Raw genomic sequence first — 18,557 nt, forward strand, 5'->3', positions numbered from 1 at the left:
TCATTAGAGGGGCCTACCTCTCTGAACAACAAATAAAAAGAGGCCTCCTCCTTTTTCCAGGCATTATTGTGCACGCTAAAACAGCTCTAAATATGGGTATTTACATCGATTCTGTGATAAAAAAATAAAAAATAAAAAGGCCCCTCCTCCTTTTTTTTTTTTAAAAACCCGGACGTGAAACATGTTTTTTATTTTACTTGGCCTAAGACAATTAAGAATAACCACGAACATGAAGTCAAACGTTACATAAGCTCTAGTATGACATTTAATGACATTTGCCATTCAGGTGGTTGGTACTTTCATAATACATGTAACTTACTCTTTAAAAACTAAAACCTTTTTATGTTAAAAAAATATACGTAGACAAGGGTGATGAAATACTTGGCACATACATTCACTCATTTGACTGCAAATCACAAAAAGACAAAATCCAAACAACTATTGGTTACAGTGGATGTACCCACGTTGGTCGAAAGTTTATGATAATGATTACTAGGATGCAGTCAAAGAATTCCATATACAATTATGAAATGGTTGAGTATAATTTTAATCTTGGTGTTTAACTAACACTAGGGTATCAGTTGAGTAATATTGTAATTTCATTTGAAAAGATGCATGTAGAGTACATTTTAAATTGTGACAAAAATTGCAAAAGGTATTAACAACATTTTTTAATTCCTACTTTTAATCAGCCTTTGAGGCTCTTGAAATGCATTCCTTGCCCTGAATTTGACCTGGACAATAAAAAACTTCCTGACCAGACTTCCCAAACACACTAACCAACTCCTGTAGGACTACCTGAGCTGTATCCCTGGCCCTACATATATCACAACACGGCAAATAAAATGCACAAGGTACATCTTTTACAATCCCAGCTCCTATCATGACCTTACCATAACATATACCCACATTTATATATGATTTATATGGTTAATTGCCTTACCCATCACCCACACACCCCATTGAGCTTAAGTTTTCCATGCACAATGGAAGTGGATGTGGTCAGTTTTTAGGTTACTTACTCCAAATGAAATAAATTACAAGATGAAGGTCTATGGTGCAGCTTAGGTTTACAGCTATGTATAAAGCGTGTCATACATGACAGGTGCAAGTTCTGTGTATCATAGTCATTTTAAACACATTGTACCCTTAATAATCCTCAAGAAAATATGACCTTTCTTTTGGTCACAGCATTGGGCTATTCCAGTTGAAATCCAGGCACCCCCTATGGAAGACATGACTTTCATCTTTACACACAATGGTGTAAATTTCAAATGGAGTCACCCATTTAGGTAACCCCATTTGATATTCACACTCCCTGTGTGGGAGATTAGGTCATGTCTTCCATAGGGGGAGTATGGGTTTCTAAAGGAATACCCCATTATGCTGGTATTAAAGCATCAGGAGATATTCATTTTTATACAGCAAAGGCAAGCCTCAAGCCAGAGGATGTTTAAAGACATTCCCATAACCCAATGGGGTTTCTGACCTTGGTATGTCTGGCTTTTGTACACATTGGCACAGTTGACCATACCTTGCATTGGTATTGTGTGCAAATATCTGGTGTTTTCATCCTTTTATTTAACATTCAAAACATTGAGACTTATGAATAAAATTAATGCAGTGGGACAATATGAATGTTTCCTGTAAGAAAGTTAAATATAAGTCCTAAGTCTCAACTATTAGCTCGTTGGCTGCCGTTTTAAAATTACGATTTTGTGTGTGTGGCAATGGGGACTTTGCCTTTAAAATTAGGTTATATTGATCAAAATTCCCAATCATAGTGCATTGTAGGAATGCCTTTAAGCCTCCTCTGGCCTGAAGCAATTTGTCTTGATATCGGTGCATGATACGCCCAACTCATGGGCGTTGTCATGAGATATAGGTACAAAGGATTCTAATTGGCCAAACACTGTAGATGGTAAGAAATTGTATATTGAGCAGCATTTATTCAAAGACTGCATGGGATAGTACATTAAAGATAGTGCAAGATTATACAACATTTTTGCAAATTGAGCTAAGAATGTTTAAAAGATTGCAACCGATTGTGATGAACGTTTGCAAATTGTGTAATGTGTCATGTTGTGTCCAACTTTACATAATATTGTGCAGAATTTTTGCAAAAGCACAAAATTCTGCAAACTTTCATACCGAACACACTGGTATTACATCAAACATAATATATATTTTAAATATTGCATCACTGTGAATTTACTGTTTATTTGTAATTTTGCGGTAATGTGCAGAAAAAGCTAAATACACACAATTTTGTGGAAATATAATGTGCCAAGAACAAATTGGGCCATTTGGGGAACAACCCAATAGATCCCCATCTGACGTCTCAAAAATATAAATTAGTTGTATTGCATAGCTGACCCCTCCCTCCGCATCTGTACTGAAACTAGAAATGGTTCAAAATAACATCAATATTTTAAGAGCATAATACCATTTTTACCTCCTCCCTCCCAGGACGTAATAATTCTTTTGGGTTGTTCCCTTACATGTATGACACTTGGACCATCCACGACAAACCCAGTGTAGAGTTATTATTTAGAGATAATTATGGACCAATAAACATTACAGAAATCAATAAAAAACAATGGAATTTCAAGAGCGAAACTGATTTTTGAGCACTTATTTCCCAAGCAGTTATGACAAGTGATATATCATTTTAAAGCTTAAGATACTCAAAAGTGCCACTTCACACTGGATTCGTTGTGGATGGTCACATATATGTAACAGTGTAGATGGCAACCAATGCATAAAAACCATTTGTGTTTCACTTCCACATAATAAATATACCTAGTGAGTGGAATTTATTTAACGACTATAGATACGCATGCTTATGGTGCATGATAGGGGATTATTATATCAAAACTAAACAAAACAAAACAAAACCTTGCTTTATCCAAGGTATAATTAGTGATTCATTTAATAACTATAATAAATTTCCTAATTCTTCAGAGTTCTGGGTACAAGATGGTGATCATCGTCCACTTAGAAGAGGTGAGGTCTCTGCCCCTTCTAACGCGATTGATGACCAATGGGTCAACCGCGCTGCTGTCATGATTACTAATCAGCCAATCAGCGCGATTGTTTAATAATTCTGTGTTCAAGCTCAACACATAACTTTGAACAATTAAGAAATTTAGTTACTATATTACTGTTTTATCACACAAGTCTTATTTTCTTGCTGGCGTTTTCCACCACCTCGTTATTTTGCGTAGTACCCAATGGTGAGACGGAGTTGAGAAGTGCTGATTTGGAAGCCCGTCCAAATAATGATAACAGAAGAGCCACCCCAGCCAGTGGCTCTCTCTCCCTGAAAATTATAAATATACAATAGTTGAGATTATTATGGGATCTTTGGTGCAACTTTAGAATCTGCCAATCCACTCCTGCCATACTGTGTACACCCACTCGTTATTATTATGAAAACGGTGCATACTCGCAGAATAAAGAGCAACTTGTGGGTGGCGTACCTTATTGTAAACCTAGCCAAATGATATGGAGACGTAATATTTTTTACTAATAAGATAATATGATGCCATTCCAAGTGTAAGGCAGGGTTCCTAATCCTAACCACCCAAAAAGTGTATATTTAAAAAAAAAATCTATCCCTGTCTGGAATACAGTTAACGCACCATTAATTGATGAAGTTACATTACTCAAAATTACTTCTGCGAAAATGATGACTGTTGAAAACAATGTGGAGGTTCATTTCCAATTTTTTTTTATGCAGGTGGATGTGAAAATGAATAGATTTTTCTTTTGGAATAGGACCTCTACCGAATCTTGTTTCCCTCCAAGAGGCGGGGGCCTACGGTCGGTCGGGGAGCTCAAACCAAACAATTATTTTTGCATGAACACATGCCTGATGTTGGTAAATCTAATTCCTGCTACATCTCTAAACTAACTTTGGATGACGTTCCACAATAATGAAGAGCAAGTTTTTTCACTAAAATACCAGGACAGCATTTCTGTAGTTTTAAAATTATGTGTCTACATGTACTACTAGTCATAGTCCTAGAATTGTTATATTATATGAGATATGCATCAAATGCCTAGCAACTATCTATTACTTTTTTCAATTAACCATTGCCTTACCGAGTGTGAAGGTGATGCCATGTCTATATGTATCCATACTCCAGGGAAGTCAAACCCTATATGTGCACCAATAAACAGCCCTGCACATGATGACTGAGCATTACCACGATCCTGTCAATACAAATATACAAAGGAAGATTAAGTCTATTTCATGGTTGTTGGTACCATGAAGTAACTGACTAAGTAGAAATTGGAAGAGGAGCAAAGAAAACTTGGCTTTATTATGCAAACCATAACATTTTGAACTTCATGGGTACAGCTAGGCATCATATCAAAAATCCTTGTCACAAGGATCAGATTTCATGAAGTTTTAAAATACTATAGTAAGCTAAAAATTAATATATTACATAGAGACACATAGAATTCCTGTTGAGACAGCCATTAACTTATGTAATAAATGGAAAGTTGACTAGGTAAATATAGGGTCCACAACTCATAAATTCCCCCTTAATACTTTTTAAAATAAATAGAAAAATATTTGACAAATTGCAAACTTGTATAAAGGTATGGGTAGCCTTATTTGTTTTACACATATGGACCAAATTATAGTGTCACACATCATTGCGTTCAGCCACAATGGTTCATTATGTAAAAAAGAGATCGATTTAAACAGTGTTAAAAGTTGCATCTGAGTCCATAAGAGTCAACTCTCAAACAATACAGTAGGTCTGGTCTATTCATGTGTTTGTTAAAGAAAACCTGACTGCTATGGACTCGGTGCAACTTTTATAACGGCCTCTTTTCTTACACAATTAACCATTGTGACTGAAAGCAATGATGCATGACACTATAAATTGGTCCATATCGTCAGCCTGCTACGCTAATTGCCCAAGTCATTTTTACATGCTTCTCATTTGCAATATTGATTTTCTGAGTAATAAACCCATAATTAATCAAATTTCCAGCCGCACTCTTCATTAACTTGTGGAATACATCAAAAGAGATGTATTCCACAAGTTAATGAAAAGGCAATTATGTAGCTGGCTGACGATATGCGTAAAACAAATAGGGCTATACATATATTTTTACATTTCGTAAAATATTTTTGGACTTCTTTTAAGTATTAGGGGGAAACTTGTGGACCCTATATTCCACCTAGAAGATAAGCGAGAGAGAGCAAAGATTAAAATTAACTTTCAATATAAATCCTGTGACAATCAGGTAAGAGCAAAACAGTTCCATACTTACTGCAACAGAGTTCTTCATATCTGCTACTGCACTACCAAATTCACTAAAATGCAACTCGGGACTGTAAACCAATGGGAAGACCAAGTCACCACTGTTTCTGCCTGTAACAAAATATATCATCATAGTGCTTATTTGCTAATGTGATAAAAAAATCCAAATATTGTTTGTCTTGGCTTTTGTGGGGTCAAGACCTTCCTGACCTTGTAGTTCCCTCATTTTTTTGCTCAAACTTCATGTAAACTACAGGTACCTCACACTAACCCACAGTTCCTTAAGATTAGGGCTGTTGAAAAGGCTAGTATTGACAAATGCTTGATCATTTTATATTTTATGGTAAAAAAATTGTGCGTTTTTGGACTAGATTTAAATGGAAATACGTCTTGTTTTCAATTAAATATGCATTTAATAAATAAAATGAGTGAATAACAAATATAAAAGTCCTTGATTCTGTCCAAATTTAAGGTTTCTTCTAAAAAAGTGATTGGAAAAAAAAAAAAAAACCCTGACCCAAGATTTCCCAATTTTGAGTGCAACCAAACATATTTTTTAGCCTAATACGTGCTTTCATATGTAATACTTTTCCACCCCACATATTAGCCTGCATTCATAGACTAACACACACCTAATGGAAGGCTACATGACCTGATTACAGCATCTTTTTTACAAGTTGCACTTACTGCAAGTTTCCATTATATAACAATACTGTTTTACACATTTACACCATTCTTAAGGCAAATTATGACCACCATCCATACACGTACCTGCTTTCATGCATGCTGTTTCCCAATCTTCATTATTAGTAAGTAACCCTGCGTGGTATTTCCCTGTTGAGATGCCCTGTGCACCTGTTAGTGTGGCCATGTCTAAAATTATGTCAGCTTTCAAGTCTCTAGCTGCATATGCTACCTGAAATAGTCAAATCAATGATAGTGTTAAAGGGGTATTTCGTGACCCACAGCCTCATCCCCCCACTTTTCTATAAAACAAAGTTGAGAGTTTTATACCACTGGAAAGGTCTGGCTACATAATGTTTTTGTACAAAAAGTTCTTGCAGATTAATTCGTTTGGCAACAAAAATATATATTTATGCTTAGTTTGACTACGGCATTATGGCTGGTTGTAATTTCTTTGTTCATCTGATATCAACAAAAGTTGTGTTTGAATTCAATGAAGTCAACTCATGTTGCACAAAACTCACCCCATCTCCAAGTACAAGTCTGCCTTCAGCATCTGTGTTGTTGATTTCTACAGACCTGCAATGATCAGAAATATTGCTGTCGTTATCATTAGTACATTTGCATGTGGTATTACATAACCCTCATAAGAACTGAAATATTCCTATTCATATAATTTTCTTTTCCTGTTTTTGTGTCGTATTATTACAACCATGATAACAGTAACAGTCAGTTGTTGGTACACACCTTATGATGGCTACTACCTGGAAATTAGTTATGTGCTGGCCTTCAATTGCATTTTCTGCAACAGGTGTTGTGGCTAGTTTAAATTTAGCGCAGGTCGAAATGTAATGAGTAACATAGCTACAGATTCTAACATGGAATAGTACATATACGAGGGCACATGTATCCATCAATCACAGCCAAATCATTGCTTTCAATGTGGGCCCTCTTTTGGATGTCTGCAAAGGACTTCTCAGTCTTGAGTGCTGGCTGGTATGTGTGAATGATGGGTGCTGCCAGTGTCGTTCACAGGATTGTAAGCTTGGGACAATGTGGTGATTTTGCACATAAATTGACCCAATCAGCCATAAAAATCCAAATTCTCCTATCTTTTCTTTTTCTCAATTTTTATGGGCCAATTTCTTAACTTTCTGGCCAATGAGACCAATGTTGGCAAATAATAAACTTGCAACATCTAGGCAAAAATACAATAAAAAACATGAAGATATAAAATGTTCGAACTTTTGCCAGGGATGAGAAGATTTCAGTATCAGTACACTATGGGGAGGTAATAAGCAAGTTAGAAATGGTAATATACCTCAACTTTCAAAATTGAGGTCTGAGTGTATAAGACCAGACCCATGACAGCATGACCAGTGTAGCTGCAACCATGATGAAATGCCACTTGAGTATTTCCTTTGTTGAATTGATCACATGGCTGTCACATGTATATCAGGTGACACTTACCTGCCTGAATATAGTACATGGATATCATCAGGTCTGGCGGAGAGAGGACCCACTGAGTTCTCAGCTAAACAAAGTACCAAGTGCAAGTTTTCTTTAAAACCCTGCAATTGAAATAAATTTAAATTAACACAATAATTTGCAATGAGTTTTATCTGCAACTTGATCTGAACTAATCACAGCATTTCAATGTGTTTTCTTTGCTTCCTCCACACCTGACGAGCTTCTCTTTGTATTCTTTACAAACAACTTCGTTTCACTTTATGAACAACATGCAAGATACTTTAAATACTGTAGATTTATACACTGCAAACCAATAAAGTACTAACCATCTTCACTGCTGCTCTAAATGCTCCCAATAAGCCTGCTGCACCACCACAATCCCGCTTCATGCCCGGCATACCGGTCTAAAATATACAAGAAAGAAAACAATTATCATCAATAAATAATATAAATAAATGCATGAATGAATGAATGAATAAATGAACAAATTAAGAACTTTTGACATTGAAAAATTATAAAAACTCATTATAGATGTTTGTATATCATCTTGAACTAACAGGAGTTTAACTTACTTAAAGCCATAATGTTTAATTTCAATCAAATTTTAAAATAATATTCTTTGCCAAAAATCAGGATCCCTTATAAAAGCTCCAAATTTACTCTAATTAAAGCACTCCATGATGTTTAGTATTTCACATGGTATTTTAGTGCAACATAAGGCATTACAATCATGCAGAAATTCAAGAAAAATTGAGGCTGGCTTTAATTGCAAAGGTCCTATTTTTCCCAGGACTTTACTAAATCTCCTTAAGACAAACGTTGGCTTCAATAGCCTGAGTTACTACATACCTTCCCTTTAATGCTAAGACCTCCTGTGTCATACACAATGCCTTTACCAACCCAGGCAATAGTTTGTGTTGCATGGTCAGGTTTATGGCTTAATACTGCTAATGCTGGTGCATGCTCTGCTGCCTTTCCTACCCCATATATACCTGGAAAAGAATAAAAATCAATGAATCTAATTTTTTTTAAAATTCATTTTCATGATCTTTTGGGGTTTTTAACTACTTTTTAGTAGTTAAAACACCAAAAAATACTTTTATTAACAGTATAATGCACAATTTAAAGATATAGTTAGGTATCATATTGTTCAGTAAAACACTCAGTTTAAAGCAATTTGGCTCTTAACACTTTACTAAGGACTTATACAATTTGCAAGGTTTTCAAATATTTTTCCACTTGGCCTAATAAGCGATATTGATAATTCGGAACAGGGTGCATTGTGGGTAATATGTGACCAGCTCCAACAAAACCCAGAACAAGTCACCAGACATGTTTTTGAGTTACAGACCTTTAAAGATGAAATTCCCATAACAAAAACCAAATTTTGGAATTCTTAACTTCATGGTATTTCACTGTGGGACTAAGTGGACTTTCAAATCCTTGAAAGTACGTACTTAATAAAATGAGGTTTATTTCAATAATTATCAGTTACTGTGATAATCCCTATTCAATCCTGTGTAATGCATGAAACTAATTGGCCCATTACTCAGAATAGCAATTTGTCAAAAATATTAAGGTACCATTTACAAAATTAACCATCTTGAAAAGCATTGATAATATTTATATAATTTTGTTATCATTCTAAAGCGTATTGTCTAGTGCTTACATTTGTATTCAAATTATGCAATGTCAAAAATGCATCTTGTTCCTGGTTTTGTCAGAACGGGTCACATATATACAGACAGTGAAAGTGAGAAAAATTGTCTCCACTGACGGCGTGTGTGCTGAACTGCAATTTGCAACGTTTACATCATTGGCAGTTTTAAACAGCTTCACCCAATACTTTGCCAGTTGTATGCAAGACTGCGAGTAACATGAAGAAATCAACACCAACAATGTACAAGACACAAAACAAAGTTTCACTGCCAATGAAATACTATGTGAGCTAAGATCTTTTGATCCCACCTCAATATAACCCACAATGCACTCTGTTCTGAATTAATAATATCACTTACTGGATACTCAGCTCTAAAATTATGTTTCGATAATTTAGACTAATAATAAACAGACGGTGAACCAAATGGCAAAGTCCAGCATTATCAACATCCAAAAGCATGGGGACTTTTCCTGTTGGGGTGCTATCGATATCTCTTTTAACTATGGTTTTAATGCTTACCTCCAAATCCTTTTTCCTGTAAACTTTCACCTTGTACTATAAATGGTTCTATGGCAAGCTCAACACCAACTTTCTTCACTTCCTACATAAAAAACAGGAAGTTATATGTAGGTTAAAGCAACATGTTATTCCATTCCAAAGCAAACTAAATTGATGGCAGTCTGATTCAATTTAAAAACCATGTCAAAAAGATTTACAATGAATGAATTGCAAACAAATTTAAATAGCGTCACAATTTGTAAAAATATTTTATGTCTTTATGTAGGGCTGATATGAACTGACCAAAAGTGAGATTTTTTTTTGAAGGGAAAACACCCACAAAATTAAATCCTACTTTTTTAGACATACTGACAGTTTTAGCTGCTTTAAAGGAAGTGCACGGCAATCACAACATTATGTTAGAAAAATAATTATCAAGCACGAATCACATGGTTTAACATTATGTCTTATGTTAGAAAAATAATTATCAAGCACAAATCACATGGTTTTATTTTAAACTCATATTGACCATAGAAACAAATAAAAACAAAGGCATCTAAATACGTGATATTAAAAATTCCCGCCCTGAAATCGTCTAGAGCAAAGATTATAACCATAAATAATTTCAATATCCTGGCACGCAAGATAAGAGAGATGTGATGATGGAGGTAGAACGTTTTGAATGACCCTCGTATCTGCAAATGAAAGTGCATACATACCTCTATAAAGTGATCAGTGTTCATCTCATTACATGGTGTGTCCACAAGTCGTGCCGCCAGTCTTATACTTTCAACACTCACACTCAATGTCTGGGCTTCCTCTTCTGTTACTGTCCCTCCGTCAGAGAGAACAAATTCCACACTGACCACCCTCTTGGTTGTCTTACTCATGTAGCCTGATTTGCGGGAGAAGAGAGGAAATGCTCGCCCTATTGCACATGCTGAAGCAAACACATTGTCCTTGTCACATACCATCTGAAATATACATAGATGATTATTTGAATGTATACTTTATTGATTATGTTTTTCAAATATTCAATAAATCCCTCATCCATTACCGTACCCATTACCGGTAACGCTACCCAATATTATGTTGACATGAGCTTGGTCTGGCCTATACATGCAGTATGATGTCTGCATTGCACTCAGTTATTGGTTCCCTTCTAATTTTGCACTCATTTATTGGTTCCCTTCTAATTTTGTAGTAATTCTGCATACCCACATCCACAAGTCTTTTAGTATTTTGATGTATACACTACCTTTGAAAGGCAGAATTTTAAAAGGAGTGTAAATATGCAATTTGTAGACCTTTCTTGTAAAAAGCTCATCTCAAAAGGTCAAATCACTAAGGAGAGCAGTTAGAGCTCTCTTACTTGAATTTTCTTGTTACCTCTTCTGCAAACACTGAAAAACATCAGGACAAAAAACCTTGCTGTATTTTTTTCTAAAGATTATCAAACTCATCAGAAAGACTATTTGAAACATCACGTATGCCATGGAAAGTTGTGACTTTATTTTGTATATGATATTTGACTTCAGTTCACAGGGTGTTGTTACACAGGGTGGCGTATCAGATTCTGAAATTGAACCACTATTTTTACATTTTCCTTAAGATTTATAGATAAAAATATTAAACTACTAACCACGATGACTTCATTCCCAGCTCCACTCAGGCAACTTTTGACCAGCTTTGTAATAGAGTGCGATCTGGATGGCGTATTATGACGGCTTACTTTCACAGGCAATGCAGCTGCTGTAGCATTATTAAACCACAATGAGATTGAGTCTGTTGGCAGTGGATGAAGGGTATCTATGGCTGCTTTGTAGGTCTGTAAATAAATTAAAAGCACTATCAGTGAATTTGCCAAAACAGAAAACATCACAAACAGTTTTCTGACAATGTTTCGATTTCTGAAACTTGATTTATGCGGAACATGGTTTTGATCAATGGCTTTAACTTGACCGTTGTGTAAATTAATCGTTAATTTACACAATGGTTTTAACTTGAGACAGTACAAGACAAATTATAGAAATAGGCTTGTAAGTCATGGCATGCATCAGGCCAAGTAAAATAAATAACATGTGCGTCCGGATTTCTCAAAATTTGGTGAGGAAGGCACTTATTATTTGTTAAATTTGTTACAAATTTACTAACTATTCATTTCTGTGTAAAATTACAATTGGAATGCAGAGGCACATCATAAAAACAGGGAAGCCCCAATATCTTTATTATTTCCCCAATTCTAGCCCAATTCCTAGCTTGAAGAAAGCATCTTTTTCTAGCTCATCAGATCAAGATCTCTCAGTCTCAACATTCTCCAAGTTCCGGATGCGGAGCTGGAGCATGTGGAGTATGTATCATTGTATCATGTGTATGGTTTTTAATAAATTGTAAATTGAATGTTTATGTAGACTTTACACTTAATCAAACTTGCACCATTGGCACTGTACAAATAATTAAGAGAACACACCAGGTACCACCACCATGTTGATCAATTGCACAGTTGGGAAACCACCAACCAACAGTACACACAGAGCTGCTCACATTACAACCCCATGCACTGAACTGACCAATCAGGTGCATGGATTTTCAAGAAAATTTGTTCTGGACTATGAAAAATGCTCATGCATAATTACGTTTGTCCATCAACATTTGACTGTCTCCACTTGTACTTCCTACACAAGTAGCTTGAATAAACTTCCGTAGAAAAACTTTGAAAATCTCTGAAAAACTTTTTTTTTACAAAAAGGCCTTGAAATTTGAGTAATGCATGTTGGTTCTGGTTCTACTTACATCAGTACATGTATTTCAATGGGATGTAATTTGAGCTGGTGATGTCATTGGGTTATAATGAGCTGTGGTTGATTCATTTGCATAAGTTGAATTTGTACAGAAGAAGTTTGCTTGTCATTGACATTGTGCTTTAGACTAAAGTTTAGTGCCTTTACAGCTTTACATGCTTTATGAGATGATGAGTTAGTTGTAGTGTGTGCCTAGCCATGTATGTACATTACATTGGAATACCAATAAATGAAGTTATGAGCACTGCCATGCATCATGTGCATGCATTGTCATCATAATTGTGCACACTCAGTGTGACGAATACTGGACACTTCATCCCCTGGACACTTCATCCCCTGGACATTTCATCCCCTAGACATTTCATCCCCTAGACATTTCATCCCCTCGTGTTAAAACGCTATTGTAGCGTTCTTTGAGCGTGACAGTGAATCAAGAATGCATATGAATATAATAATTGTTTAGAATCTTGAACTTAGAAGGAACTAATATAAGGAAATTAATAATCTTATTTATCCAATGTATGCACCGTGTTCTGTATGAGCTATCACCAGCTGATCACACTATAATAATCGATCAATGTTGAATGGCAGCAGGGCCAATAATAGACTAATAGTTAATAATAGTTTATACATTCAATGAATTTACCTAAATTGAACAGTGCATACCCGCATATCTTTTGTTATTACTGTGAGTATTATTATCATTATATTATTACTATTGTTGTTAATATTATTAGGGATATTATTATTATTATCATTATTATTATTTACTGTGGGTTTTTTGTTGATAGCTCAGACTATTTATTATTGTTATGTTAAGTGTATTCTCTTTTTTCATGTTATTTATGTATTTATTATGTATTGTTTATTAATTAATTAATTTATTTATTTATTTATTTATTTATTTTATTATTTACTTAAAGTTGTTCATCTAACAAAATTAGTACATTTTTAATACTATTTATCTGTTTATTGTATATTGATAAATATGTCTGCATATGGAAGGATCATGGCAATATTTTTGTATTGTCCACTTGATGAGGTGATTAGCGCAACGTCATGTTATACAATAGGAACAATAGCCGAATGGTTACAGGAAGTTGAATTCTTTCAATCATTGACTGGTGTGCTATTAATCAATGGAATCTATAACTATATAATCATTAGGCCTGGCATTTTCGGGTAACTTTGTACCCGGGTACCCGCCGCAATTTTCGGGCAGGTAACCGGTACCAAATTGCAAAAAAAAAAAAAAAAAAAAATTTTTTTTAAGTTTTTTATTTTTCGGTTTTAGTAATCTCTGGACCTAGACCTAAATGCCAGGATCATTCATGGTTGACCTAAAAAAAAAAAAAAAAAAAAAAAAAAATTCAAGATATTTTGTTATTTTTTATATGAAAATTGATAATTTGTATTCATGTCATAGTCTATTAATGATTTCAAAATGTATTGAATTTGAATGCATTTTGAAATCATTAATAGACTATGACATGAATACAAATTATCAATTTTCATATTAAAAATAACAAAATATCTTGAATTTTTTTTTTTTTTTTTTTTTAGGTCAACCATGAATGATCCTAGCATTTAGGTCTAGGTCCAGGACACTACAAAACCGAAAAATAAAAAAAAAAAAAAAAAAAAAAAATATAAAAAAAATTTTTTTTTTTTTTTTTTTTTTTTTTTTTTGAATTTCGGGTACCCGGGGAGGGTATTTCCTACCCGGGTAATGTAATCTCGGGCGTGTACCCGTTTACCCGACCGAAAATGCCAGCCTTAATAATCATTTGGGAATCTGTAATATAACCAGAGTCTTATCACTGATAACGGTGCGATTAAAAGGTTCTAAAAGTAGTAAAGTACAAGGATAGTTAGAACTTATACTTGTAGGAGAATTAAATTACCTAAACGGTAAAGACTGAGCTTTTCACCAAAAGACCCTTAAATACCATAGAGCTGTATATAACCCGTGCCCAAGGAAACCATGCACAGTATGTCAGCATTCAGTAGGCCTACTATGTAAGGAGGAGGTATGATAACTTGAACAATGTTAGTAGGAATGACCTTGAAAGTGTCTGAAAAATACAAGATGTCAGTTATATTCCGGTCTGAAACTATCAGACAATATTTTAAAAACATTATTAACATCAACAATTCGCAGGGTAGTTTTATATTTCTCCATTTACGATCCTGCCCAAAAGTGTTTACTTTTTATATACCACGTCACAACTACAAGTATTTGAAAGGGGCTCAGCTTAGTCATTACTGTGGTTTCCTCATTTTTGAAAATACCTAAAGGATTTGATCCGATTTGTGCATGATGATGGATGCATCATAATATTTCGGGTGGTGCTTGTACACGCCGTACTGGAAGTCAAGTTGTCATTAACCGATTTTTTTAAAATTTCATGATAAATTTATGTGAGACCTTATACTTTGGGACGAATATACTTTCTTGCTGATAAAATGTTAAATCAAAAATAGTATAGGCCTACCATTCCTTTTTATACAATTTTTTATAACCATGAGTTTTAAGTTCAGTCAACTTTCAATCAATCAACCCAGAACACCCTCCCGGGTCCGTGGATAACGACTGGTAATGTAGTCTAAGCTATTTTCTATTTTCATCACCCCCCGCCCACCCCCTCCGTGCATGCCAATGTATAATGTCATGTAATTAGTGATATTTTTAATTAACCCCAAAACAACCTCTTTTTTTCGTAGGGCTACATCATGCATTTTTGTAAAATTAGTTGATTTTCAAAAAAAAAAAAAAAAAAAAAAAAAAAAGTATATAACGACTGGTAATGTAGACTAACCTATTTTCAGCCACTGCCCCACTCCCCAGAGCCATGGAACGACATGTAGTTATGTGAACCTACATGAAAAGAGAAACTTGGCCCCCCGCTTGGCACTTTTGCCGTCTTAAGCCACTTGTGAGAATTGATATGGGAATATTCTATGGATAATCCTGGGGATTAAGCCCTAATATCAGTTATCTCCCTGCGCGTGTATCGACTTTAATTTGTTTCCCATTGTCATACTTGGATGCACACTGACCACAGAATGTTTTCTTTTTATTTGAATCAATTAGTTGTTTGGAGGTTTTGTTTTGAAGGACCATTGACTATGACAGAATATCCAATTTAACAATTTTGAAGTCGGCTTTTCAAAAATCGCCCAATATTTAATGGATTTCGCGGGTGAGATTTTCAAAGTAGCCAAAATGTCGCAAATCGCTGGAGCACTTTGTTTGTCGCGATCGGAAGTCAAAAGTCGCCCAATTGGGCGACTAAAACTGGCAATATAGTTGTATGTATATAGATTCCACTGGTTGAAAGAGTTCAACTTCCTGTAACCATTCGGCTGACGGCTATTATATTGTTCCTACTGAATAACATGACATTGCACTAAATCTAATCACCTCATCAAGTGGACAATACAAAAATATTGCCATGATCCTTCCCTAGGGCCTATATGCAGACATATTTGATGCTATTATCTTTTATCACTATCTTATTAATAACATAACATACTATGCACATAACAGATGCATGGTTCCCATAAAAATGAACTAATTTTGTTAGATGAACAACGAAGTAAATAATAATAAATAAATAAACAAACAAAATAAATACATAAATTATAATAATTATAAATAAATAAACAGCCTATAGATACATAAACAATACATAATAAATACATAAATAACAGGAAGAAAGAGAAGAAATACACTTTAGCTTAAATAGTCCAGGCTAATATCAACAACAACAAAAACGAAGTATAATAATATAAATACCTAATAATAATAAAAATATTAATAATAATATAATGATAACGATAGGCCTACACCGGTAAAATAACAAAATAATAATACTTTTAATAATAATAATAGGCGTATTAATACTGAATTAGAATCATCCGTGTAGCGTGTAGGGGCCTACACGCACTGTTCAATAGGTAAATTCATTGCACTATTGCCATTCAACATCGATCGATTTTTATACGCGTGATCAGCTGGTGATAGCTCATACAGAACACGTTGCATACATTGGATAAATACATGTAAGACTAATTTTAAATAAAGATTAATTTCCTTATATTATTTCCTTCTAAAGATCCTAAACAATTATTATATTCATATGCAATCTTTTTACTGTCACGCTCAAAGAACGCTACAATAGCGTTTTAACATGAGGGGATGAAATGTCCAGGGGATGAAAATTCGAGGGGATGAAATGTCCAGTTACCAGTGTGACATTGGCACTGCTGTGCTGTCAGTGACAGTGTCATGGCTGTTGAATTATGCACCCAATGCAACCTGTGCCACGAAATTGTTGCACCATTAACCTGTATTACACCTTACCTCGCCATCAACCCTTGGAACAAGTTTGGTTTTAACAGCGTCATAGCATGCTAAATGTTGCTTGAGTCCTATAATAAGAACAGAGCGATCATTAGGGTCGGAAATTGAGTTCGCCGAAGAGAAATTCAACACCACATTCGCCATCTTGTTCTTGTTTAGCATTCGCGATTCCTGTTTGTGTAGGAGCACCTACATTAGGGTGGGCCAAAAAAGACCTTTTTTCTCGGATCGACTTGGAACTCTCGGAGAATTTTACTGGGGTGTATAACTCTATATAGAGAAATCAGTAGAAACAATCTGGGAAAAGTAGGCATTCAGATGCCATCCTAACCAATATTAAACACTTTGGGTAGTTTGTTTGGACCCTCTTGAACATCACCAAATAGCAAGCCGTCTCCAATTGGTTACCATTATTTTTGCTAAAGACACGCATGTAAGTCAAATATTAATGATATTTGAGTTGCTATATTAAGGTGTAGGGGTAGCATTATGGAGAATTTCCCCAGTTCTACTCAGTCAAATTTCCCAAATGCGGTATTGTTGCATAGATATGAACTGCAGCATTGTCAAAAATAAATGCTATATGATTTTCGGTTGTCCATGATTTGACCAGAGGTCAAAAGGTCACACAGCCTTGAAAATTACTACAAATCAGGCGTCACATGACCCTTTAACCCCTGGTCATGTCAGAGCTGCTCTAAATTCATATCTCATGTATTGTTTGTACTTTTGCAGTTCATATCTACCCAATAAGACCAAGATTGTGAAATTTGACTCAGTAGAACTGGAAAATGCTCCATAATGCTACCCCTACCCCTTAATTTAGCAACTCAAATATCATCAATATTTAACTAAATACAGGTCTATAACAAAAAATAATGGTAACCAATTGGAGACTGCTTGCTATTTGGTGATGTTCTGGAGGGTCTAAACAAATTACTCAAATTGTTTAATATTGGCTATGATGTCATCTCAATGCCTACTTTTCCCAGGTTGTTTCTACTGATTTCTCTATATCGAGTTATACAGTAAGAAATGGCAAATAAGTAGGGATTTTGTGAAAATCTACTGCCTGGGCGAAACATGCTCCGATCTTACTGATATTTTAGCACAATAGTAGTATGTACCCTAGTAAAATTCTCTGAGAGTTCCAAGTCGATCCGAGAAAAAAGGTGTTTTTTGGCCCACCCTAACCTACATATTCACGGAGTAAGTTCATGTGAGTTTTATTTAAAAGTGCATTTTCGTGATCCACAGCCTCAATCCCCCCACTGTTCTAAAAAAAATCTTGAGATTTGTATACCACTGGATACCTCTGGCTACATAATGTTTATGTACCAAATATTTCTTGAAATATCGGTATTATTAACTAAAAAGTGAGTTATTACTCATTTGAGTTTAATAGGCCTATAGGTCCGTATGCACAAAAGACTTAGACAGGGTCTAAAGTTAGACCTGGTCTAAGTGGAATTTAGTTCCATCAGGAGTAGCTAGCAAATTCTGAAGGTTTAAATGCAAAGTTCAAAAATAATACAAATTAACTTCAGAAAATGTAAAGGAAAAAGTCCTTTCTCCTGGTACTATAGTGTTGCATCTAAATTGTAAAGTGCGCAATTTTTGTTGATTTGGAGCTTAAGAGCACACAATTGAACATTTAACAATTGTTTCATGCGTGTGACGCGGGCAAAATTTTTGGAATGTCCAAATGTCCATGCCTTGTCGAAAGGGCCGTAACCAAGTTTTAGGGGGGGGGGGCTGATTTTGAACAAGTGGACTTTTTTTCAAAAATTTGG

At 34.9% G+C, this 18,557-nt stretch overlaps 1 protein-coding gene across 1 annotated transcript; it reads right to left on the bottom strand.

The window, feature by feature from the left end:
• Positions 1-843: 843 nt before the first annotated feature.
• Positions 844-16,946, bottom strand: LOC140135535 (probable aminopeptidase NPEPL1). The gene is given in 13 exon segments (XM_072157072.1): positions 844-3,304; positions 3,306-3,322; positions 4,108-4,218; positions 5,296-5,396; positions 6,057-6,201; positions 6,494-6,548; positions 7,440-7,540; positions 7,766-7,843; positions 8,289-8,431; positions 9,619-9,700; positions 10,317-10,571; positions 11,240-11,425; positions 16,765-16,946. Coding segments are annotated over 13 exon segments (1,569 nt in total). The 5' UTR covers positions 16,927-16,946; the 3' UTR covers positions 844-3,171.
• Positions 16,947-18,557: the final 1,611 nt, after the last annotated feature.

This window comes from Amphiura filiformis, chromosome 16 (genome assembly GCF_039555335.1).
Source record: "Amphiura filiformis chromosome 16, Afil_fr2py, whole genome shotgun sequence".
NCBI lineage: Eukaryota > Metazoa > Echinodermata > Ophiuroidea > Amphilepidida > Amphiuridae > Amphiura > Amphiura filiformis.